This window comes from Eptatretus burgeri, chromosome 14, assembly GCF_056783735.1.
Source record: "Eptatretus burgeri isolate ZD-2024b chromosome 14, Ebu_testis_v1, whole genome shotgun sequence".
NCBI lineage: Eukaryota > Metazoa > Chordata > Myxini > Myxiniformes > Myxinidae > Eptatretus > Eptatretus burgeri.
In genome coordinates this window covers 69,221,820-69,249,052 of record NC_140974.1, presented here as the reverse complement: position 1 = coordinate 69,249,052, position 27,233 = coordinate 69,221,820, and the positions used below count along the sequence as shown (strand labels likewise).

Genomic DNA, 27,233 nt, shown 5'->3' with positions numbered 1-27,233 from the left:
GTCGCTTGTGTGTGGAAGGGTGATGGTATCTGCTGTTGGTGTAGCACAGGCATGATGGGCCGAATGACCTCCTCCTGCACAAAGTTCCTTGTATATTCTTGTATAATAATCTTCTGTGTGACTGTCTGACAGCTTTTACCTTGACTGGTCAAACGAGAATGGATAATGGAGCTGATCGTGGATAATGTCCATTCAGCACAAACATCTTAAGGAAATGGAACATTCAACGGTAATTTCACAGTTTACCCATTGGCCTTGTAATTTATTGTAGCCTATTGCTCGTAGTTCTACTTGTTTGAATTCAAAGACAAAGATGTTTATTGTTTCAGTGATTTTTGCATGCAACTTGAGTTGGTTTATTTAGATCTGGGAGTCTAACTACATTTTGGATGGTGTCCCATAGTCCGACAGTAATACAGCAGTACCTGTACTTATATTTGAGGCGTCTCCTCTGGATTTGATTCCCGACGCAAATATAAACTCTGGTGTTTCGCAGGTTGGATGTTCTGTCACAAATTGCACAACACTTCAATGGATGTTAAGCTTGGTGTCCACCTGCCAGTAAAATTACCTCTTCCACCGAAGGAGGGTGGAGGTTATGGTTTCACCTTTGTTTGTTTGTCTTTCTATCTGTCTGTCTGTCTGTGTTTGTGAATGGGATATCTCAAAATTTATGGATGGATTCAAACAAAATTTGGTGAAGAGGTTGGGTGTGTGACAATGACAACATGAATTGATTTTGGTGAAGATCTGGAACCGGTTACTCTAATTTATTTTTGGTCATTCCTCACCATTGATTGGGCCAAAAACGATATAGAGTATAGCACGATATCTCAAGTTGTGGACACACGTGAGTGATAAGGATGAAACATTTTGATTTTGGTGAAGATCCGGATACGAGAAGTTTTAAAGCGATTCTTCACATTTGAGAGATAGGGCCAAAACATTATATAGCACAATATTTGAAAGACTTGTGGAGGGGTTATGACACAACTTGGTGGACGAGTTAGTTCAGTGACAAGAACAAGCCGATTAGATTTTGGAGGTGCGGATGCAGATCTAGCGTATCAGTGGCTTACAAAAGTAAACTGTTCAGCTTTGAGGAGGTACGTGCTCCACTGAGTGCCATTCCAGTAATTTATATATTCATCACTGGTTAAGTGCATATTGAATTGATTGTCTCTCAAAAATGAAATAACCAAGTCACCTGACTGAAGTAAAACTGAGAACATAGTGCGACGTCCTCTCGCATACCCGAATATTCCTGCAAATTAATACGAGTCATGTTTTTAGTTTTTGAGTCATGCCACTATTTCTCTTACAACTGCTCAATTTATTTTGGAAAGAGTCTTGATGTCACAAGTTGGTCGATGTTGTTGAAGTCGATATACTTATTTTCTGTAACCTCAAGTCGGTTGGAGGCTTCATTATAATCTATTCCTTATCCAAATGCTCTGATTATAATATTGTTTGGATACAATAATAACTTTATCATGCATGAAGAATAACATGATTGTTTTTAATCGAGTGGATTTTTATCAATGTGATATATATATATATATATATATATATATATATATATATATATATATATATATATATATATATATATATATATATATATATATATATATATATGTAAGTGTTTCATGTTGAATAGCATCAATCTTGTGAGAAAAACACCACCACAGCATGGACTTAAGATTTATAACGTTAATTATAATTCTTCTTGAAATTGCAAAGAAAACAAAAAATTGTGATGCAACAAAGGTTTCCTCTTAATGCAGTGTTTATAAGGCCTCTAACATTCCTTCTGTTGTTAAAATTGTGTGTTTTCATCTTTCTAACATGCTACATCAATGCGTTTATCAGGTTGCATCGACGCTAGATTTTTTGGATCTGCTTCAGCATCAACTTGGGCAAAGTGAAGATTTTTTCATGTTGTTGAATATTATGCAAGGCATGAGTTCACCTGGGTGAGGATTGCACCAAAACAAATGAATGATGCCTTGATAAGATGATTTGGTTCTTGTATCAAAAATTTACGTACGCATTGTCTTCCTGCATTTTAATTTTTTTTTCAATCGAAACGACGTAAATCAAAGCAGTATTTCTCATACGAATTAATGGAATAAAGAGGGGATGCGTTCCTAATGTCGCCATTTCACCGATTATGTTTCTCTTTATACCTCTCATATTGTCATTTTTTTTGATTAATGACAGTTGTACTAATGTACAAATTTGTATAAATAAAATTTTAAAACAATTACCAGACATATTTATTGTGTTTTTCAGCCTATAAGTCTATGTGGAGTCCAGGTCGATATGCAGTGTAAGGCGAAGCTCAATCAACTACGGTGGTTGGCAAAACTGTCAGTCAGAACAATGGAAGTGTTAAATCCTCCCTGGCACTCACAAAACATCGCTAGTTACGGTACATCCAGGGTCATCAATATTGATGAGCTATTTTGTGCATATTATTTGAACTACTTTGTTGGACGACCTGTCAGATGAATTATCAATGTAAATAGTTTTTCAACATGTTTGTTATCATATAGAGGTACTGCAGTTAAAACAAGCTACAAAATAGTTATCAACACTGGCTCAACTTGTAATACAAGCACTCAATGTTTGTCTTCTTTGCTTTAGATATGTCATGATTTGCAGCAATGATTAGCCTTTGTTTTCTCATCACAGGATTTGTCTTCGTACAAATATTCCTATTTACCCGGTGCTCTGATTGCATCATTTCACCCACCTCGGTGACCCCTTCTCTGCTCCGGATCGCCGTGTGGCCCGTTCAATAGCTCCATAGCTCAATTTCTCGATTCCAGATTCTCCGCACGACTCACCCGGAAGCCCGATCAGGCTGAGCGGTGCCATATCACTGCAGGCTAACCTCCCCTTTGCCTTCTCAGCCCACATATTATTCGAGCAGTTTTCATCCAATACACGAAGGCCTGCCTCTCTCTCCCCTGCAACCCTCCACTCCTCACCCACACGTCGCCCGTCCCAACAAGCAATCCCGGCCCTACATTTTAATGAGCACCCGTGTAACTCTTTATTTAATTGCCCCATTCGAATTGTGTATTTAATTTGTGTTCTTTATTGATTTGTTTCGTACTTGTCTCTAATATGTAGTCAAGTGAGGTTAAATTTATCGACATCAATGTGATCGAAAATGTGCCCTGGGAACACATCCCCTATGATAACACTACGTCCATGGGAATGTCTCGTTTACTTAACATCATTTTGCTTTATGTCGCACTTTCTGAGAATGCATCCACCACATTGTAGAAACTTGCTGTAGTGTGTTTTTAAAGGAACAATTATACAATTTATTTCAGAAAATATCACACTTTGCACTTTTTTTTTCATTCATGTAATTCATCGTATTGTACCATAGAGGAGTCGATTTTGAGTTCAAGTCGAGGCCCGGATTTCAGGGGGAAAAAAAAAAAGAGTATTGAATTATATTCCAAAAATCTATGGAGAATAAAAATCGACCTCTTCCATGAGCGGTTTAAATCGGTGGTATCTCTTCTTATTCCTTTTTCTTCAATGAACATCGGCATTTTTTATACATGGCACGCGCCATAGTCTGAAGCAAACTTAATAACCCAGCAACATCAACGGGACATTCACCAGCGTCCATTTGACGAATAACATCGAATTTGTCTTTGCAGGTAACACTTTTATGACACCTCTTTCCCTTCTCTCCCTCCCCTCCCCAAAATTTCAAAGGGGTCCTATATCGTGTTACAAAAGCTTTCAAAGTAGTTATGACGTAAATCCCCGATACGAACTCCCCTTCATCCCCCAGCCCTCTCACCCTGCCCTCCCTCCTATTCCCTCCCTCCTATTCCCTCCCTCCCCCTCCCCCTCCCCCTCCTTTTCCCTTTACCGGGAAGAACTTTCAAAGAAGTCCTATATAGTATGCATGCATCTCACAAAACAGTAGCCGGGACCCGTTCATTTTTCCCCATATTTATAAAAAAACACATTAATTTTTCTCCAGATGTCTCACATTTTCATTCAGAACACCTCGAGGGACCTCTGAAAATGCAAACGCACGTCAAATAGACCTTACAAATAAGCAATCCCCCAAGCGGACAGGTCCGAAAGCCACACATCCATTTAGTTATTTAAAATGCTTTTCAATGTTGTCTAAAAACGTCTAATTTTGTCTCCCCCCCCCCTTTCATGATTTATTTTAGTCGAGTCTTAAACTATGTTAATGACGGTCAAAAATGATATCATAAGAATAAATTGAGGGATAGCCCGAAAGGGTTTAGCTTTGTTCGGCCTCAAAGCACTGGGGAATTTTTAAACATTAATAAAATCAAAACACGCCACTTACCTTATTCTTCTCAGGAAACACTCGTCTCTCCATATGCACACCTACACCCACTCACTTTATTATTTAATGATAGAAGACTCGTTGATTCAGTCTACAAATGTACACCAGAGACTGATGGGGCATCATAGCTATGCAGGCGAATAAAATGATGGCGTTTGTGACACTGGGGGAGAGGAGGAAGGTGTGGCCTGTAGAATGGGTGGTACTTATGACACAGACAGGAACTGAGCTATATATATAGATATGTGTGGAGCTCTTTCTAATCACTGACTCACTGACTGCTATTAAAGATCGGTTCCTTCCGGGTGATGTAGAAAGCTGAAATTTTGCATGCCGAAGGACATTGATGCCGGTACACCGGAAAAAAAAATCGCAGAATTTTGAGACAATATCCATAAATGAAAGAAAAACATGCAGGTGGGTGACCTGAGACAATGGGGAAGCATGGTAATTTTGTGTGCTGACAGGCATTGAAGCTGATACACCAGGAAAAAAAATCACAGAACTGTCGGAGAGCATCCGTAAATAAAAAAAATCAAATGCAGGTGACTGGTGTGTGTGTGTGTTTTATATATACTAGTGCGTGCCAGTATGTGCAGCTTCGCTCTCGTAAACGACGACTGGATTGGGGTATTGTTTCAATGAGATCGGACCAACCGTATCATAAATGGCCATAACTTGGGAAACACCTGGGAAACGTACTCAGATCCCCAGCGTCAATTGTGACGTCATATCAAACGAAGAAGAAGAAGAAGAATTGTGACGCCCCCTCTCTCCCCCCTCCTCTCTCCCCCTCCTCTCTCTCTCTCCCCCTCCTCTCTCCCCCTCCTCTCTCCCCCTCCTCTCTCCCCCTCCTCTCTCCCCCTCCTCTCTCCCCCTCCTCTCTCCCCCCTCCTCTCTCCCCCTCCTCTCTCCCCCTCCTCTCTCCCCCTCTTCTCTCTCGCCCTCACTCTCACCCCTCTCCCGTCCCCCTCTCTCGCCCCTCCTCACTTCCCCTCTCTTGAATTGTGACGCCCCCTCTCCCTCACCCCCTCTCTCCCTCCCCTCTCTCGCCCCCACTCTCACCCCCCCTCTCCCGTCCCCCTCGTGTGACGCCAATGTGACGTCAATCGTGCAAAAATAAATAAACATTAATTGTGACGTCATTCGTGATGTCATAGCACCGTGTCTTGTCATTGGTTGACAGATAAATGGCCGTAACTTGGGAACTGCTTGTCCGATTAATATCAAACCTTGAAAAGACACATACTCAGGTCCCCAGCGTCGATTGTGACATCGTACCAAACGAAGAAGAAGAAGAATTTTGATGTCAATCGTGCAAAAATAAATAAATAAATAAACATTAATTGTGACATCATTCGTGATGTCATAGCACCGTGTCTTGTCATTGGTTGACAGATAAATGGCCGTAACTTGGTAACCGCTTGTCCGATTAATATCAAACCTCGAAAAGGCACATCCACGGTCCCCGGCAATATTCCTGGCAAGTTTCAATCAGATCGGACCGGCGGTCGTCGAGAAACGGCGGTCGCATACAGACAGACAGACAAACAGACACACACAGAGATTGCTAGAATTATAGATACGAGTACGTGCTCGTAAAAAATAAATAAACCACACAGGCCGTTTCTTCACTCTCACGTGCCCGTGCATGCGTGACCCGGAAGTTCGATATTATTCGCAGTTACGATTATTCGCAATTTATTTTTAATACCCAATTATTCAATTGGCGCCAGCGTATTTTACCTTTTCGCAATGTCGTGGCAAGGAAAAACAAAAAGAGAAGAGAAGAGAGAAAAAATTTACTTCCTGGTTCGGAGCATACCAGCACTCTGATGTTACCGAAATTTATACACCGTCTAATATGAAAACTATCATAACTTGGGCCATTCTGTTTATCTATAAATGCGCATAAGAAATCGAGAAATTATTAGAATACACGAAGTCATCACTCTCCGGAAGCCCGTACGTTGTAACCCGTAATGGGGAACGTGGCTGTGCTTCCCTTCCCCATCGGCCACGCCCACGCAACAACGTGTCTTGCCATTGGTTGGTAAATAAATGGCCATAACTTGGGAAGCACTTGTCCGATTAATATCAAACCTTGAAAAGGCACATCCTCAGGTCCCCAGCAATATACCTGGCAAGTTTCAATTAGATCGGACCGGAGGTTGTCGAGAAACAGCGGACACACACACACACACACACACACACACACACACACACACACACACACACACACACACACACACACACACACACACACATACACACACAGAGATTGCTGGAATTATATATATATATATATATATATATTTATTTATTTATTGTTTATATATATATTCGATATCAGACACCATAACTGAAAATATATCGGCATATTTTCTCTGAGCAATGTAAAAAAGTTCTTATACAAGATTCTGTTTCAATAAAAACATTTTACACTGAAATATCTGCTCCTGCAATGTAAGCAATAGTCTCTTTGTATCAATATCATCATTAGAACCATTTGTCACTGAAAAGGATTGAATGGGAACCAGCTGATGCTGACACTGGAAACCACTGTTTAAATGACAGCATATCATTGTGTGCATCGACTTGTGTTTAATTTATTTGCTCGTTTGATACCAATATATCAAAATCCTCATGTCCTGACTGCTTCTTCTTTATACTTTGCAGAGTTGACATTAATCGGTCCATTGCTCAGATCGTCAGACTGCTGCAGCCTTTTCCAGACCTCCTCGAGGGATTCAATGGATTCCTGCCGAAGGTGTATTCACTACCCTTTCCATGTGCGAAGCAGTCAGCTAGTCCCCAGCCAACTCTACCCTTCACACATTCAAGCAACTTATCTTCATCTTTACCTGCTGCAATGGATTTTATTCAACATTCCCCAGATCGTTCAAGTCTGATTTATTCTTCTTCACCTCCAACTCTTTCTCGTGCCTGCTCACCAGAACCAACAAGTTCCAGCCTGAAAATGACGAAACAGGAAAATGCATCAAATGACATTGCCGGGTGTCTCATTTCAGCTTTCAGTGTTCTTGAACCATCAAAGGCAGGCACCTCTTCTTCCTCAACTCCTTCTGTATCCGATGATTTCACTTGTTTGACATCTGTTATGGACTCACAGAGTGGACAACAGGCTTGTCCCACCTCACCCGCTGGAAATCGCACTCCCCCTCAGCTGTCTCCCGAAGCATCTCCCACATCTACAGTGTCCACCGGAACTCTTCCTCTTTGTGTGGAGCGAGAACATGCAATGCAGTTTATTGAGGAGATTGAAGCCACTTATCATGATCGACCAGAACTCTATCAGTCCTTCTTGAATTTGCTTCGGACATATCAGGTACCATCTCTCGACATTATTTATATATATATATATATATATATATATATATATATATATATATATATATATATATATATACACAATAAAGCAGGAGTGTCTGTTTGTCTGTCCGCCTCTGAACTACTCCATCAGTTTTGGAGCTGGCCCCGCCAAACTTACTGTGGAACATTTTGGGGTTTTAGCGGATGTCCGAAGGTGGGTGGGAGGATTCATAAATTTCTCAACACAATTGTGATTTTGAGTTTCCACCCGTACGAAGCTACTCTCTCTCCGCATGTAAAATAATTCATGGGTTCCGCATTAGCAGTTCCGCCATTTCCCGCACGTGGAAACATTCGCTGGTTCAGTAAACCATCGTCATTATCAGCTTAATCATCATCATTAAAGGTACATTGATTTTTCACAGTACCACTCTCACAGGTCAGCCCCACCAAATTTTCTGTGCAGCAGCTTTTGGGATCCCTGCACGTCACATCTGGATTAACAACTGTGCCTGAGGACCACAGGCTAGGTGGGGGCTCTTCATCTTGGAGGGGGGGGCCCTCAAACTTTACCATTAATCGCCTTTTTACTTTCATTCATCATTTATCAGCTAACTGCCATGCTGGAAGTACGTTAGCAACTCTAAAGGCCCGGTCACACCTTGAAGTTTTAGCCAACATATGCCGATTTTTGAATTTTTTTTTCTAAAATGCTGGCACACATTGAATACGTTATGGGTAAGTTTTGATAACATTGAGAGCACGCTGAAAAACACTGCCATACGTCGTTGTACGTTGGCTTTAAACGTTGTACTTTTTGGTTGTCCTCAAATTTTTTCATGCTTGAAATTTCACGACGTATGCCGGCGTATGACTCACACGTTCCGCTACGCTGGCCACAAGTTGTATGCACGGTCTGCGATCGTTGACAGACGTCAACACATGCTACTTGTAAGTTAATCATAAGTTGAGACACGCCGAGGTAATGCTTAGCGTACCCGAAACTTATTTCTAACCTATGATTAACGTGTTGTTGGCACGTTACGCGATCGTTGCCACACATCGACAGACGTTACTTTTAAGTTACTCATAGGCTGAAAGACGCCGGTATAATGGATCGTCCTTGCGTCAGCGTCCACGGCTAGGACACTTATTTGCAGCATTCTTCAAACTTTTCTTCGGCATGACGAGGATGTTCACACTTCGATGTCTAGCTTGGCTATGATTCCAATTGTCCATCGGCAGCGTCTATTTAAAATAGTCGAGTTTGAGCGTTTTAACACGTTCAGAAGAAACGCTTCAAATTTCCAAACCCCAGCGTCAAAAAACAAAGGCGAGTGACAGCAATTTAAATCGTTCATTGTAAACAATGAAAATAGTTGAGTGGTACCGTTTAAAAGTCGTTGAGTGTAAAAAAAATCCAATTGTTGAGCGCAAGCGTCTACTTTCAATAGTGGAGATGCAACCATTTAAATCGTTTAGTTTATCATTTAAATCGTTAAATCGTTAAACGCAAGGACGATCCATCATAACCCACACCCTCCCCCTCACACTCACCTACTACTGCCAACATGAACAAACTACTACTAATACTGATACTGATACTGATACTGTTACTGCTGACATGGACATCGACTCAAAAAGGACTCGAACACTTGGGTTCCCCTTTTATGAGCAGCATTTTTATATACCAATTCCCAAAACCGCTGGGAACACGTCTTTATATGGCATTTGTAAGCTAGAAACACGTTAATTTTTTTTTTGTCGACCGGAAGACGTCATTTGAATACGTCTACATACGTCGATGTGTGTTGGGACTACGTAAAGAATTGGTTCAAAGCACGTCAAACATAAGTTAAAAATAAGTTTCGCGTAAAAAATACATTACCGCGACGTGTTTCGACTTATGAGTAGCTTATAAGTAGCCTTTGTGGACGTGTGTAAGCGTCCACATATCGTGTGTAAAACTTATCCCTATCGCATGCGGAACGTGTGTCATACGCCGAGTACGTCGTAAAATTTTGAACATGTTTAAAATTTCTTGACGTACTCTACTTACTACGACGTATGATAGCGTACTTTAGCGTTGTACTCACGTATACCAAACTTACTCGTACCGTATTTGACGTGCCCCAACGTTTTAGACACATTTTTCTTAGGTCGGCATACGCTGGCAAGATCGCCAAGGTGTGACCGCGATGTTGACACTTCCATTTCTATGGCAGTTATGATTCGAATCATTGTGCGTCAGCCTTTTAATAGGCTACGTCACGACATCGTCGGCGATGCGTGCAACGTGCTATGCCTAAGTTAGAGTATCGTTGGGTATCGGTTGTGTAGGCCGACAACAGGTTCAGCATTCGTTGGTATAAGTTATCTATAACACAACGAAACGTTCTGTGTCCGTTATCAATGCGTTATACATAAGACCAAGTCGCTATGAATACGTCCGAATCTTTAAAAAAAAACATCAAAAAGTTCAACGTAAGCCAGCGTTTTACATACATTTTAATACGTTGCCATCGCTGGCTAAAACGTCAAGGTGTGACCGGGCCTTAAGCCAGCAATATTTCCTGGAAATACCTTCATATTTCTGCCATATTTGCATACATGATAATTGAACGGCCTCTGAGCATGAAATGCATTCAATTAATGTAATAGTGAAGCATTTCCTCACCGTACGTTGTAATTATTACTTAAATTATTAGCATAGCGAAGGTGGTGAAGGACAGAAGGTCCATCACAAAACAACATTGCTCTCCCATGTCTCGCATCTTCCCCAATCCGCGGGAGTTCCCTCGTTCCTCACGCCCCTCCACCCTATTTTCAGTTTTCACAAATGTCCTCACAACTCAGTCCAGTCTGCGGCTGTCAGCGATTCACTGGCAGTGTACCATGATATGTCTGGTGCGAGTATAGAGCACATTCATGGTGGGCAGCAGCCCTTATAATATAGGAAAGTGCTAAATGTGATAACCCAGATAACACACCGACTTTGGGCCAACGTCAGCCCCAATCTTAGGCCAAAGTGATTTTGTCCGGCGGGCCAATGTCGGCCCACCGTCTGCTGGCGCCGGCTGTCGTCGCTTTTACAAGCAATTGCAAACATTGGCAAACAGACGACGTATTTATCACCAATTGCTTTTACTTTTACAACTACTTTTACAACCAACTTTTACAAACCTTTACATCATCCAGATGTAATTATAAAATTCTCAAAACATGTTTTTTTTTTTTGAGAAATTGGGCACGAGTACCTCGCTGGTATTGTATATGTAATATGCTAATGCTGTCTGTCTGTCTGTCTGTCTTACCCTGAAACACAAAAATGCTCATCAGAGAGAATTTCTTTTTAGTAAAAGCCGCCTCAAACGAATCCAAACCTATGGGGAAATTATAATTGTTTTTCAATCACGTAAAAATAATTGAACCTTGGCGGTGTATGGGCAAAATACCCGTGCTTCGGTCGCTCCAGAAAAAAAATTCTTTGCTGCTAAAAAAAAAATATATATATATATATATATCCTCCCATTTTTTCATTTATTGATAACCTGTCATGTTTCCCAGTGGCTCCATTGTTTTAAAACTATCGTCAGGAACAAGTGAAGGAAAACTTATCAGCTGAAACAGCAGTTTAGTTGCTTTCACAAGATGTGAATGAATGCCTTCAAGTGTACATGGTCATTGTGGTGGTTGAGAAGGTGTTGAAGTAATTTTGGGGTGAAAAAAGGGGGAAGGGGGAGTGAACGAGGGGAGAGGGAAGGAAAATCGGGGATGTATCCATCCATCCATCTATTGAGACCATACCCCTTGCAGAGCGTTGGTGCTGCTTCAGCAGTCTCCTTGGCTGTTGGGCACAATCCTGGACAGGTCGCCACTCCGACACAGGATACCAGCAAGCTGGCACTCATTTTGCCGACCTCGGAAGGATGACAGGCACAGTCAACCCCACCTAGTATTAATTCAACAGCCGAGTGGGATTTGAACTCAGGATCCTTGGATCCCAAGCCCACTACCCCCCAACCATTAAGCCAACACCAGGCATGGGGAGGTATGGATAAGAAGGAAAGAGTGAGACATTGAGATTTCTGTCATTTGAAGTTTGCCAAACTTCTTAAGTCTGGTCTCAGGCCGAACGAAAACATTATCAAAGTGATTGATAAGGAACATTTCTTTATGACACTCCCTTTTACAGCTCAAGCACATGGGAATAGAAGGTGAGGTGTTGAAAGAAGCCGATGAAGAAACGTTTTGCCAAGAGGTATTTTTATCCACTTTTTATTTTTTCTACTTTAATATACAGTACATCGATCATTCTCAGCTTGACCGTAATCTCTACCCTGACGAGGTTTTGCATCATTAAATGTTCTGTCTTGTTTTCTGTATTGATCTCTTTCCAGAAATACTAAACTTTGGCCGTGAAGATGCGTACGACGTTTTGACGTGATTAAATTACTAATCAATTAAAAGTCTTTCTTGAAGGAAGAATCGTTATGTTCAGTTTGGTGACCGACAAACAAGAGCAAAGTATCATTTTTACCTCCTCCCACTAAAGGTGGATTAAGGTTATGTTTTCACCCCTGTTTGTCTGTTTGTTTGTGAGCACGATGGCTCAAAAAGTTATGGACAGATTCGGACGAAGCTCGGTAGACGGGTTGGGTGTGTCACAAAGACAAATTGATTCGATTTTGGTGGAGAAGATCCAGATACTATGATTATTTTTTCTTTTTTTTAAGTGATTCTTCGCCATGAGAGATGGGGCCAAAAACGATATAGTGCACAATATCTCTAAAGGTTATGGAAGGATCATGACGAAACTTGGTGGTTGAATTGGTCGGTGACGAAAACAAGCCGATTACATTTTAGTTCAGGTCCGGATCCAGATCCGGTCTATCGGTGGATACTAAACGTGAACTGTTCTGCCTGGCGGAGGTCGACCGAGTACTATTGTAGTTGTTCATATTGTTGAGGCTCTATGAGGAGAATGCCTTTCACTGACAGCGACCTATGTTACATCTGAATGAAGGAATCCTCAGTTTTTTGTTTTTTGTTGTTAATGCTCTTCCAAAGATTTTTTTTTGCCATTCCAGTATCTGTATACACTCCACCCTCCTTGTGTCCTCAAGGCAAGCATGGAAGGCTGTCTATTTGTAACATACACAAAAATAGTGGAGTCTTCGAATGCTTCCGCCTCTGCAAAATTAATACTTAGCACTGAATGCAACACCAACTCAGCCAGTTATTGGATTCCATATTCGTTTGTGTTCCTGGTTTTTCGACTTGTTCTTCCGAAAATTTTGGGGAAAACGTGAAATTCAACTGACTACACAATTTGCTCTGCCTACCAATCAGAGATGTCCTTGTATAACGTTTGTACTGCAGTGTCATGCTCAACAGTATATGTGCTACTTATGTTTGTACAGTAAACCAACCGTGTGCAACCTATTGTGTTCCGATTTCATTATTGCAGTCCTTCATTTCGGCCAATCGCAATTTTTGAGCTGAGATGAGTCACCGATTGTAGCCGAGTGTACAATTACCTCCCATTACGAGCCTTTTTGTTGTTTCTCATGCACCATTAATTGTTGTACTCAGACCAGCATATGGAATGAAGTTGAATTCAATAATAAATTGTCATCGAACAGGAAATGACATACGGAGATCCTGTAATGCGAGATATACAAGATCTGGTAGACACACAACAGTTGATAATGGTGCTCAAATGTGAAACGATGGACAAAATTTATTGTGCCTAAAGACAGAGAAAGGTATGACATTATGTGAAAAGATTGAGTTGCTAGATAGTTGGCAAGAATTGAAAGTGCAGCGTCTGTGGCCATCCATTACGGGATCAATGAATGAACTGTGCGGTAAATGTGAGTCAAATATCTGTGCAAGGCTTCCTGCCAGCAAAGCACAAAAGGTTCAGTCCAGTCCACATGATCATCATATTGAAAGGATGGAAAAAGCGCATAATGTTTGGATCGAGGACCAAACAGAATTATATGAACATCTTTGTATAATTACAATGATATACAAAGATGTTCCCATCAAATATTCCATTACAGCATATTATTTTGGATTATATTATATTGGATATATTATATTTGTAACGCAGGGTTTTCAAGTTGGCCATGTGACTTTTTATGTACTCCAAAGCAGAACAAAAGGACCTAAAAAACATAATATTGTTGTGGTTGACGAAATTCGCAAACCACCATTCAGGTCCCTTAGGTGAGATATCTCTGTAAGTATATGTGTAGTTAGGTCCAAACCCGTTGTTTAGAGGGAATAAATGTCATTCATTCGGGCTGCGACCCCTCTAGATAACCGTTTTTCTTTTACTATCTTTATTTTGGACCAGCCGCCATTACTACCATCACAACCACCACCAACCACGTCTCAACAGCCATCACACAACAACCACCAACCGCAACGCCGCTTCACAACAACAGCCATGACCTTTACCGTCACAACTCGCCCTCGCAACCATCGCATCACCACCATTCCCGCGCCGCTTGTGGGCACCGATACTGGACTCGTGCAGGGCGCGCACCGAGCAGCGGGTGCAGAGGCACCAGCCTTTCCGAAGCAATCGGATCAAAAACGACTCACGCCCACTTCTGTTCCGTCCTATCGGCGAGCGTGGGGCGATTTGGCCCCGCCTCCAGGTGCGTCGGAGTGTGGTCGCTATATGCAGATTCGCGGATCAAAAAGCATTCACGCCCACTTTTCCTCTGTCCAATGGGGAGCCAGCCGGAGGTGAAGGGTCAGAGGTAAAGGGTCGAAGGTGAAGGAGCGAGGCCACGGGGGATATAAAGGGCCGCGTTCGCTCGTAGTTGAGTGAGTCAAGTGGAGTTCGGAGTTGAATTGGGAAGAGCCAGCCAAGAGAAGAGTCGGAGAAAGCCATTGGACGGAGCTGTGGAGAGTTGGAGAGGTGGCGGCGGCGAAGGCAGTCGAAGGGGTGCTCGTGTCAGAGTCGGGGAGCTGCGGAGAGGAGAGGCCGGTAACGCGACCGAGGTCGTGGTGGAGACGCTCGTCGCGGGACCCGAGCCAGGGAGATACCCTCCTTCCCCCGAGCATCAACAACCCCCTCCTGTTTCCCCCCGCGCTGAGATAGTGCGAGAAGGGGGCCCCGTTCCCACCCCATTCCAGACACTGTCCGCGAGGCCCGCGGAGTCGGGGCGCCACCGCCATTTTGCGGCTCATCATCAGATGGGTAGGCTCGACGCGGTCTCGGCCCCAGGCCCGTCTGCCCCCCTCATCGTGGAGGGTGGTCCTTTTCTTTTGCTTTGAGTATATGTGTTGTCGGCGCCGTCTGTGAAGTAAAACTGTATAAGTGTTGCCGTGTGCTCGGTAGTCGGTGGTATATCTGCATTGTGTTTTGTTTTTTACATTTGCTTTTTGTGTATTATTGTGTGTTTCTTCTTCTTTTACATTTGCTTTTGGTGTAATTGTACATGTGTGCTTTCCGTTCATCGCGAAATAAATGTGCTTTATGTTGAACTGTTTTCCCGTTTCGCTTCGTCTTTTCCTTTATTGAATCTCCATCTTACTTCACGTAAAGGGTTGGTCGTGGGCTAAAACTCCCGATAATTAATCGAACCGTCGAGGCCGACGAATAACACCGCTCGGTTATCCCGATAGTACGGAACGGGTCGCTTAAGTGGCCCGTGTCCGAAGTCGACCTGCGGCGAGGTGCGATCGCCCGGTCTACCCTCCGTGTGGGTACTTAGGTAGGTCGAATTTGGCGAGCAACCCTATCCCACGCGGGGGCCGATTGGCACGATCGTGGTGAGGCCGAAAGGCCCACCCGTGACTAGTTCCCGGCGTTAGTCCGAGAGGGTCACGACGGGATTGTCCGTCCGGTGGGCGACATGCCGCGATTCGAGTTACGTGGCCGTTCGCACGCCGGCGGGCGCGAAGCCGCAACACTGGTGTCAGGTCGTGCGATATAAACTCATCGCCCTCCTCTTGGCACTGGTATCGGAGAACGGGAAAACGGGCTCTCCTGTCTCCAACTAAATTCACAGGAATCGGTCCAGGGGTGAGAGGAGCGACCCCCGATTCCCTCCAAATTACGAGTGAGCTAAATTAACCCTTTACGAGAAATAAGATGGCGTCTCAAGGCGAGCGGGAGCCGGGGGTATTAGAAATGTATATGTGTAGTAATGTAGGATCCATGGTCCAGGATGAAATCCCCGTGCAGGAAATGTTGGTTGTGCAGGAACATGAACTCCCCCAACTGAGCCCAGAGCCCGAAATAGGTGCGGCAGCGGCCGCGGTGTATGACACCTCCCCTCCCCCTCTCCGCCAAAACCCCCCGATCCTTGCCGAAACGGCTCAGCTGAGTGCATCCGACATGGCCCAGCTATTCGCCATGTTGACAGAAATACAAACGGCTGCACGACAGTTGAAAAACGGAATGAGAGGCATGAACGAAAAAATGGATATGAATGCCCAACAGATGGAAAACAAAATGGATGGAGACACGAACAGAATGAAAGAGATGCAGGGTGATATGCAGCAAATGGGCCAATGTCTGCAGGCGGGCATAATGACGACGCCACGTGTGGGAACGAACAAGCTGGGAGGGAGTCCAACGGCTGTCAGGCCCGTGGTCGGGGCGGGTGAGAAAATAATTCCGGAGACGTGTGAGACGAGACACGAGGTAAAGGTATTAGAAAAATTAAAAGAAAGCCAGTAGGAGACAAAGGAGGGATTGAAGGTCGTAACGGTGGAGTGTGAGAAAAGACTTCAAGACATGACGAAGAGAGTTGATAAGCTGTGACCGGAGGTAAAAACGGAGACAGAGGAACTGGGAAGACGTGTAGAAAACCACAAGGGCAAGACGGAAGAACAGTTAGAAGCCAAAGCAAGGTCGGAGGGTGCAGAGATGAGAAAAGAATTAGAAAAGGAAGCTTCTGAGTTACAGAAACACCAAAACAAAGAGGGGGAATTACCAAAAGAACTGATAGTGTAAAAAGAGGAAAGGAAGAGAACGGAAAATGAAACGTTAAGGAACCACACTGAGCAGATTGAACAATTAGAAGCCAAAGCAAAGTCGGAGTGTGCGGAGATGAGAAAGGAATTGGAAAAGAAAGTTTCTGAGTTAGAGAAACACCAAAACAAAGAGAGGGAACTACAAAATGAACTGAGAGTGTTAAAAGAGGAAAGGATGAGAACTGAAAATGAAACTTTAAGAAACCACACTGTACAGATCGAACAGCTGGAAGCGAAGGCCAGACTAAAGAATGAGGAACAAGAAAGAGTAATGAAGGAAGAACGAATGAGACAGGAGAAAGAAATCCGTCAATTAAAGGAAACTATGACATTGCAGAACGAGGAACAAGAGAGACGGTGGAATAAAAAACTGAAAGAGTATGAATTTGAAACTGAACGACAAAAGGAAAAAAATAGGTTTGAATACGAGGAGAAAGTAAAGGAGCAAGGAATGAAGCAGGAAGGAGAAATCAGGAGATTGAAGGACACAACGAGATTGGAGAGGGAAGAACGAGAGGAACAATGGAATAGAAAACAAAAAGAACATGAATCTGAGGTTGACCAATTGAAAGAAAAGCTGAGGCTGGAGTACGAGGAGATAGACAAAGAACAGCGAATGAAACACAAAATGGAGATGAACCAAATCAAGAAAACCATGAAACTGGAGAAGGAAGGACAGGAGAGGGAACGAGGAAGAGTAATGAGACAGCAGCAAATGAAACACAAAAGGGAGATTAACCAAATGAAGCAAACAACGAAACTGGAGAAGGAAGGACAGGAGAGGAAACAAGGAAGAGTAATGAGACAACAGCAAATGAAACACAAAAAGGAGATTAACCAAATGAAGAAAACCATGAAACTGGATAAGGAAAGACAGGAGAGGAAACTAGGAAGAGTAATGAGACAGCAGCGAATGAAACACAAAATGGAGATGAACCAAATCAAGAAAACCATGAAACTGGAGAAGGAAGGACAGGAGAGGGAACGAGGAAGAGTAATGAGACAGCAGCAAATGAAACACAAAAGGGAGATTAACCAAATGAAGCAAACAACGAAACTGGAGAAGGAAGGACAGGAGAGGAAACAAGGAAGAGTAATGAGACAACAGCAAATGAAACACGAAAAGGAGATTAACCAAATGAAGCAAACCATGAAACTGGAGAAGGAAGGACAGGAGAGGAAACTAGGAAGAGTAATGAGACAGCAGCAAATGAAACACAAAAGGGAGATTAACCAAATGAAGCAAACCATGAAACTGGATAAGGAAAAACAGGAGAGGAAACAAGGAAGAGTAATGAGACAGCAGCGAATGAAACACAAAAAGGAGATTAACCAAATGAAGCAAACCATGAAACTGGAGAAGGAAGGACAGGAGAGGAAACGAGGAAGAGTAGTGAGAGAACAGCGAATGAAACACAGGAAGGAAATGAGCCAATTGAAAGAAACGATGAGATTGGAAAACAAAGAGCAGGAGGAACAGTGGGAGAGAAAACAACAACTCTATGAGTGTGAAATTGAACAACTAAAACGGAGAGCGAGATTGGAGTCAACGGAGATTGAGGAGCTACGGAGGGAGAACGAACAGCTAATGGGGCTCAGAGAGAAAGAACGACTCAGATGGGAAAGAAAAAGGAACCAGGAAGAGACAGAAAAAAGGAACCAGGAGAGAAAATGTATAGAGACACGGGAGACAGAAAAAATAGAGGAGAGACTGCATGATAATGACGGGTTTAGAGACGCACACACACACACGGAGGTAGTGGAGGACGATGAGGGTGAGCTCGCGGAGCGTGTAGGGACCCAGTGCGAGCAGCGGGATAGCCTCCTCCAGGAACGAGGGGAGGGAGTATGCCCCCTTGAGGCGAGTCACGACCAGGTGAGTTCGGTCGTGCTTTGCGAGGTTGAGAGGAGGAGTGCTGCGAACAGGTGCACGGAGAGCTTGGGGGGTATAGAGGCCCCGGAGACCCTTGTGGGGACACTAATCCCCAGTGTGGTTGTCCCTGTGTGTGTGGTGCAAGGTGTGAGTGCGTCCCCATGTGTGGAAGCGACCCCGTGTGTGAGTGGTGTGGTGGCGATTGTGCCGGAGTACGTGCTTCACAGCACGCCGTGTGTAAAAGGGGCACCGCAAGTGGAAGAGGCCGTGTGTGTGAGTGAAACGGCCAGTATGAATGGAGCACCACGTGTGAGTGGTGTGGTGGCGAGTGTGCCGGAGTGTGTGCTTCCCAGCACGCCGTGTGTGGATGAGGCACCGTGCGTGAGTGTCGCCGTGTGTGTGAGTGAAACGGCCAGTATGAGTGAGGCACCGTGGGCGAGTGCCCCCGCATGTGTGAGTGGTATGGTTTGTGTGAGGGAAATGGCACGAGTGAGTGGAAGGCCGCGAGTGAGTGGAGCCACGTGTGCGAGGGAGATGGCATGCGTGAGTGAACGGCCGAGTGCAAGGGAGACCGTGTGTGTGAGAGAGACAGCGTGTGCAAGGTCGTTGTGTGTAAGGGAGATGTCGGTCGGCATGTGTGAACATGCAGCCGCTTCTCCCGGGGTGAGTGCAATGGAATGGTGTGTGAGCGTCGTAACACGCAGGTGTGCGTGGGTGGAATGGAGACGACGACGGCGACATGTGAGGAACGAAAGCCGAGTAGCGGCTGTAGTTGTTTCGGGGACCGTGCCGGGTTCACCCAGCAACGAGCACGAGGTCCGTGCTGTGCAACGCACGAGGCCCCCACGTGCTCGCTTGCGAGAGTGAAGTCCCGGTCCGGAAACGCCAGCGGTGGATTTGCCGATCCCGCGGACGGACAAAGTTTAGGCAGGATTACGGATTTGGACCGGACGGGTTCTCCACGCGATCGTGTGTGTTAAGCTCCAACGGGCAAAGCACATGTGTTCGCGTGGGGAACCCCTCGAGACGTGGGGCTTGTGTTTTTTTTTTATGCGCACGGTGACGTCATGGCTGCACGCGGGGTTGGAATCCGGCAGGAGGGGTATCGCTGCCGGATGGTACCATCCAAGGAGGGACGAGGTACACGTGCAGCTGCATGACGTCACGGGCAGGTGCAAAGTGCGCGAGCTGTGAGTTGCCGCGCTGGTCCTGCGCAATTAGAAAAAAAAGGGGAACAGCAAGCCTCACTTTCGGGTGCACAGGATTCCTGGGCAAGGGGTGGAAGACCCCCTTGACCAGGGCACAGGATGGAAACTAGTTAGGGGGAAGGGTTAGCTTAGCTAGACCGGCTCCATGGGGCAGGGGTAAGTCCTCATGGGGCCCGTGGAATGGATTAGTTAGAGGGATGATAGCGAGATTTAGGTTGGGTAAATAATTTTTGGGACATTTGAGAACAGTGACAGACTTGTGGATGTGTAGCGGGGACGTAGTTTAGCTACGTAGTGTTAAAAGGAACGTGCTGTAGTTTAAGGGACGACGTGGGAGCACGAGTTAGTTAGGGGATGTAGTTAGAAGGATGGCAGAGTTCAGCGGTGAGTGTGTTGAAGAGTTGTTGGTGAGTGAAGTGGAAGCATGTGCTTGGTGAGTGAGTGAGGCCAGCGGGTCTGTGTGAGTGGAGCGAATGGCGAATGCATGGTGCGATGAGTGATTTGGGGGAGGAGTGACTCCCGCCCAAGGGACCCCAGGGTCAGTGTAGAGTGAGTTAGGGGGTTAGTTAAATTGAAAAATGGAGGTCGTTTTGTTGTTGGTGTGAATGTAGGCTCGAAACCCGTTTGGAGGGGTGCAGGAGCCCTGTTGACGGGCTGGGAGCGTGGCTGCGACAGGTGAGTATCGCTGAGTGGGTACCCCGTGCACCAGGCTAGTCGGCCGTAGTAGGCCAAGGGCCCATGGGGGGGCCGGGATAGCGTAGTGGGCACGGGTGCGCCTGCTTGGTGCGGGGGCCCGGGGCGCCATAAGCCGCGTGGGCAGTGTTGTGGGCACGGGTGACCCTTGGAAAGGGGCCCGGGAAGCCAGCCTGCCACGTGTGCGTTTCAGGGGAGGTGCCATGGGGGGCACTCCCCGGTGTTTAGGGAGCTGGTAGGCTCGGAGGCAGTGTAGTGCCCGGGGGTGCCATCGTCGGAGAATCGGCAGAGGGTCGTGCCTGCCAAAGGGAGCCACGTGTCCCAGCCATGAGACCGTGTGAGGGCACGGAGAGAAAATTGGGGGGCGAGGCCCGAAATTGTGAGGACACCAACACAGGCGACGGGAATCTGGGTTGTTAGAACCAATAGTTTAAGCGAGAGGCGCTTGTTGAAAGCCCCGGGGTAGTTTAACAGTTAAATGGTTAGGGTAGATTAGATGTACCCCTCCGCACCATCCATCCCCTCGCTCTCGTTGTGGGCCGCTGGACCCACTTTGGTTATAGATCGCTGAACTCTGGGGAGGCCATCCTGAGGCTTCGTTGGGCCTCGACACAGGACGTTAGCTCTCCCTTATTCCCCTCCGGGAAGGGAACGTAGGGGTTGGGAGTAGGCTAGGTGACAGGATAGGTTAGCCGAACAAGGACAGTAAAGGGGGTTAGGGGACGATTTATAGTGGGGAAGTAAAAAAAATAAAATAAAAAAAAAAGTTGGGGCTAAATTGGGGTTTGACAAATTAAGGGAGTGGGTATAGACGATGACAGGCAAAGGCGATAGGTTGGGAGGGAGACCGTAGGGTAGGTCCGAGCCCGCCTTCCGAGTGGCCAGCACCACCGCACTCCCTCCACCAACCTCCACTGAACGGCAAAGGCTGGCCAGCTTCATCTGCTGGCTGCGTTGCTGCAAGGCAAAGGCCGGCCCACTTCATCGGCAGCTGTTGTTTTGCTGCAAGGTCTGTGCCGGCTGGATTGTCTGCAGCTGCTGTGCTGCAAGGCCTGTGCCGGCCGGATCGTCTGCAAGGCCTGTGCCGGCCAGTTCGTCTGCCGGCTGTGTTTGCCTGCAGCGGCCTTCTTCTGCGGGCTGTGTTTGCCTGCTGCCTTTGCCATGCCATGCCCACTGCCCACGTTCACCAGCCCCGTTCAATTTTGCTTTGCCCCCCCCCCCCCTGTTCATTTCCATGTGCGCCAGGATCAGAAAGCAACAGTTTACAAGCTGCAAGAACTGCCCTGTTGGCAGCTACAACACGGGCCTGCAGTGGCGGCCCGTGCACCATGTTTGTGTCCATCCATCCATTCGTTGTGTTCATTGCGTGTGCCACTTGAGCTGGCACGGAGACTGCGTTTGTGCAGCCCATGCACCGTTGTGGTTCACTGCGTTCAGTTAAAAAGGGAAGGCCTTGGTATGCGTGTGAGCAGCCGGCCACGTTCCCTGTCACGTGCATTGTTTGGGTCAGAGACTGCATGCGAGCAGTCTGGCTCCCTGCTAACTGCTTTCTTTTTGCAGAGTTCAGTGATCCTGGGCCATGGTTTAGTGTAAAATTTGTAAGTTAAGTTAAGATGTACTGTACATATGAGTGCGCCCCCGGCATGTCTGTCTTAGCGCCGGCAATTTTATTTAAGTCGTCCGTGTGAGTGAGTTTGTTTAGGTAGTTACTCAGCCCTCAGGTTATTTATTTTGGGGACACGAATACCATGAATGTCGCACTCAGGGATCCGTAGGTAAAATGTACTAGGGGAAAACTACACATGATGGCACACGAAAATTTGACGACTCGGGACGAGTCTGTAAAAAGGGGAGGGGGTAGTGTTGTGGTTGACGAAATTCGCAAACCACCATTCAGGTCCCTTAGGTGAGATATCTCTGTAAGTATATGTGTAGTTAGGCCCAAACCCGTTGTTTAGAGGGAATAAATGTCATTCATTCGGGCTGCGACCCCTCTAGATAGCCGTTTTTCTTTTACTATCTTTATTTTGGACCAGCCGCCATTACTACCATCACAACCACCACCAACCACGTCTCAACAGCCATCACACAACCACCAACCGCAACGCCGCTTCACAACAACAGCCACGACCTTTACCGTCACAACTCGCCCTCGCAACCATCGCATCACCACCATTCCCGCGCCGCTTGTGGGCACCGATACTGGACTCGTGCAGGGCGCGCACCGAGCAGCGGGTGCAGAGGCACCAGCCTTTCCGAAGCAATCGGATCAAAAACGACTCACGCCCACTTCTGTTCCGTCCTATCGGCGAGCGTGGGGCGATTTGGCCCCGCCTCCAGGTGCGTCGGAGTGTGGTCGCTATATGCAGATTCGCGGATCAAAAAGCATTCACGCCCACTTTTCCTCTGTCCAATGGGGAGCCAGCCGGAGGTGAAGGGTCAGAGGTAAAGGGTCGAAGGTGAAGGAGCGAGGCCACGGGGGATATAAAAGGCCGCGTTCGCTCGTAGTTGAGTGAGTCAAGTGGAGTTCGGAGTTGAGTTGGGAAGAGCCAGCCAAGAGAAGAGTCGGAGAAAGCCGTTGGACGGAGCTGTGGAGAGTTGGAGAGGTGGCGGCGGCGAAGGCAGTCGAGGGGGTGCTCGTGTCAGAGTCGGGGAGCTGCGGAGAGGAGAGGCCGGTAACGCGACCGAGGTCGTGGTGGAGACGCTCGTCGCGGGACCCGAGCCAGGGAGATACCCTCCTTCCCCCGAGCATCAACAACCCCCTCCTGTTTCCCCCCGCGCTGAGATAGTGCGAGAAGGGGGCCCCGTTCCCACCCCATTCCAGACACTGTCCGCGAGGCCCGCGGAGTCGGGGCGCCACCGCCATTTTGCGGCTCATCATCAGACGGGTAGGCTCGACGCGGTCTCGGCCCCAGGCCCGTCTGCCCCCCTCATCGTGGAGGGTGGTCCTTTTCTTTTGCTTTGAGTATATGTGTTGTCGGCGCCGTCTGTGAAGTAAAACTGTATAAGTGTTGCCGTGTGCTCGGTAGTCGGTGGTATATCTGCATTGTGTTTTGCTTTTACATTTGCTTTTTGTGTATTATTGTGTGTTTCTTCTTCTTTTACATTTGCTTTTGGTGTAATTGTATATGTGTGCTTTCCGTTCATCGCGAAATAAATGTGCTTTATGTTGAACTGTTTTCCCGTTTCGCTTCGTCTTTTCCTTTATTGAATCTCCATCTTACTTCACGTAAAGGGTTGGTCGTGGGCTAAAACGCCCGATAATTAATCGAACCGTCCAGGTTGACGATAACACCGCTCGGTTATCCCAATAGTACGGAACGGGTCGCTTAAAGTGGCCCGTGTCCGAAGTCGACCTGCGGCGAGGTACGATCGCCCGGTCTACCCTCCGCGTGGGTACTTAGGTAGGTCGAATTTGGCGAGCAACCCTATCCCACGCGGGGGCTGATTGGCTCGATCGCGGTGAGACCGAAAGGTCCACCCGTGACTGGTTCCCGGCGTTAGTCCGAGAGGGTCACGACTGGATTGTCCGTCCGGTGGGCGACGTGCCGCGATTCGAGTTACGTGGCCGTTCGCACGCCGGCGGGCGCGAATCCGCAACAATATTAATACACAGTTCCTAGATAATTACAGGACTTGTTTGAGGCAGACACTGACTAATTCTGGAATAGCAGTAGGCAGATAGACTACCGAATCCTGTCAGCACAACTGCTTGTCCGTAAAGCCATGTAGGCTCATGTAGAAAGAATGAATACCAAATTACAAAATGAAATAACCTCTCGAAAACTACCTCTAAAATACGAATAATAGTCAGCATAGTGCTTACCCTGACGGCTGCAATACGTAATCACCATAAAAGGACAGAAAAGGAATCTAAGTAAGTGCTTGATCTCAAAGCACATGTTCTCGAATCATGCGAACATGCGACACAAAACTATGGAAAATACCCCTAAAACTATGTGAAAACACTAAAGAAACCAAAGCTGTGAAAGCAATAGACACTAATCAAAATATGTATGGCCATTATAAGAGATAATAACTACAACTTACCGAGTAAACAGCCCCAAAGCATGGGCCAATATAACAATTGCTCCTGAAACGTTTTCTCAACGCAGCGGCTTGGTCACCGTGCGACGTAACTGCTTAGCAACCAGGACCTGGACGGTCCACAGGGAGCCTGCCTGTGGGGTTGTGAGCCCTCACATATTATGATTATTATTTATTATATTATTAGTATTTGGATTATATTATATTGGATATATCTGCAGTGAGAAAAAACTGCAAACTGAAAAAATTATTCCTGGGCACATAGGATCAACCTGCTTGTGGATTTTATCTGGTCGACGAATATTATAATTCATCTTCAATCGGTTTCTTCACATTTTATATCAAAACTGAATATGGCATTGGATTCCCCATATATGAAAACATACAAAAGCACATTTCATTCAAGTTTCTACCTTGTTTAGTCAAAAAGATATGAACATAAATACATTTCAGCCCGTCGTTGGCGGCCATCTTGGATTTCTCAATTTTAAGGCATTATCGGCCATTTTTGAGCTGGGCATACATTCGATTTGACTTCAGCACCCCTCAATACCCCTAAATAGCTTGTATGCCATAAATTAACACCATTTTCCTTCAGCACTTTAAATATCCACATTTTCACAAATTTTGCCGAGTCTTGGAGAGTGGTGGGCTCTTGACAGAGGAGTCTGAAGTGAAAGCCCGCTGGGCCGGTTACTTTGAGCGACTGTACCAGGCTGACCCACCGGTTGTTGAGTTGTATGTCAGGGGTATAACTGTCCCCATTTCTGACTCTCCATTCAACTGTGGTCTGCCTTCTTTTGTGGAAACACAGGCTGTGGTGAAGCAGTTGAAAGGGGTAGCGCCCCTGGGGTCTCTGGCATCCACACTGAACTTCTCGAGGCTGTTAAAATACTGCACTGGCATCATTGCATGCTGTTCTGTGCTCTGTTTGGAGCACAGGCATCATCCCAACTGATTGGAAAAGGGACCTTGTTGCCCCTCTCTGGAAAGGGAAGGGTGATCGCCAGGACTGCAACAACAACCGAGGTGTGATGCTGCTCTCGGTGTCTTTGCTAGGATAATTGTTCATGGGGTTCGCCACCATCTGCTCGTGCAGCAGTGCCCTGAGCAGTCAGGCTTTACACCAAAGAAGTCAACGATTGATCATATCCTTGCTTTTCAGCCCTCACCGAATGCAGACTAGAGTTTCAGCAGGGGCTGCTCACAGCCTATGTTAATCTCCACAAAGCATAACATTCAGTGAATCAGGATGCCCCTCTGGAGGATTCTCTGTCTTTGCAGGGTGCCACCAAAGTTGATCGATTTGATTTATGAAGTATATTCTGGTTTCGAGTGCTGTGAGGTGTGGTAGTTCCATCTCCGACTTATTTCCAGTTGTTACTGAAGTTTGTCAGGGTTGTGCTTTGGCCACCACACTCGTCAACACCTGCATGGACTCGATTCTGGGAAAAATGTCGGAGAGGTCAAGCTGCGCTGCATCGTTTGGGAATGTCAAGATCTCTGATCTTGATTTCGCAGATGATGCAATCGTACTTGCAGAAACACTGGATGTCCTTGTAGTGGCCTTCGAGGTCATGAATGCAAAATCAGAGCTGCTGTGACTCGAGGTTTCCAGGGTCAAAACAAAGATCCAGGCTTTCAATGACATCTTGGATGCTGCCATCTTGTTTATACCTGTTTGTGGTGAGGATGTTGAGGTCACAGAGAGATCCACTTACCTTGGCAATGATATTCATGTCTCAACAGGTTGTGAGCTGGAGCTCAACAGACATCTGGGTTAGTCCTGTGGAATCATGGATTCACTGGATCATGGGGTGTGGCACTGTCAGTACCTATGCAGGATGATGAAAGTCTGAGTCTTCAGGTCCTTGGTGCTTCCAGTCTTGCTCTATGGATGTGAGACTTGGACTCTGATAAAGGATCTGAGATGAAGACTTGACTCCTTCGGGACCAGTTCTCTTCGGAGAATCCTTCGCTATCGCTGGTCAGACTTTGTGTCCAAGGAGCGGTTGCTGAGAGAGACTCAAATGAGATTTATTACCTGTATAGTCCGTGAGCGTCAGCTGTGGCAGTATTGACATGTCGCTCGATTTCCTGACGCTGATCCTGCTCACCAGATTATATCGGCGAGGGAGCCTCGTGAGTGTAGAAGGCCATCGGGATGACCGCATGCCTCGTGGTTGCAGCAGATTGATCAGCATCACAAGGAGATGGGGATGGGCCAGACACCTGCCTGGGGGATGGCCAGTTGGAGGCTCCTGGAGTAGCGATAGAAAGTGCATGCAGCGACGTGCTGCTCTGGTTCATGCTCCCATACTTAACCTAACCGAAATATATATATTTTACATGTTTATTTAAATTGTGATGTGTTTATTTCTGGCTGCCATCGACCTTCTTCTATATTTTCTTGAACCCCAGGAACCGACTCCCCCCCCACCTCCCCTCTTCCCATTGGCCCTTGGTTTCCACGATCGCATGTTTAATTCTTGTGATACTTGAGGGTTTACTGTCCTGTAAATGACATTCTTCCTCTTCCTCAATGTATTTGTAGTGACTGGAATCTGACCACTCACTAAGAACTCGTTACACTTCCCACACACTCTTGAAAAGTTACAAGATGTAATCCATTATATTTCTTCCACAGTTCTTTCTTTCTTTTTCTTTCTCTTTCTTTCCACAGTTGCTTGCTGCGCACCTGCTGTCTTGTGGTGCT

At 46.1% G+C, this 27,233-nt stretch overlaps 1 protein-coding gene across 1 annotated transcript in view; it reads left to right on the top strand.

The window, feature by feature from the left end:
• The first annotated feature begins 136 nt into the window (after positions 1 to 136).
• Positions 137 to 27,233, top strand: part of LOC147013538 (paired amphipathic helix protein Sin3b-like) — a 51,803-nt gene continuing 24,706 nt past the window's right edge. The window contains 5 exon segments of the mRNA XM_085855408.1: positions 137 to 203; positions 205 to 229; positions 1,873 to 1,976; positions 7,040 to 7,709; positions 11,889 to 11,954. Of these exon segments, the coding sequence (XP_085711534.1) occupies positions 166 to 203; positions 205 to 229; positions 1,873 to 1,976; positions 7,040 to 7,709; positions 11,889 to 11,954 (903 nt within the window). The 5' untranslated portion in view covers positions 137 to 165.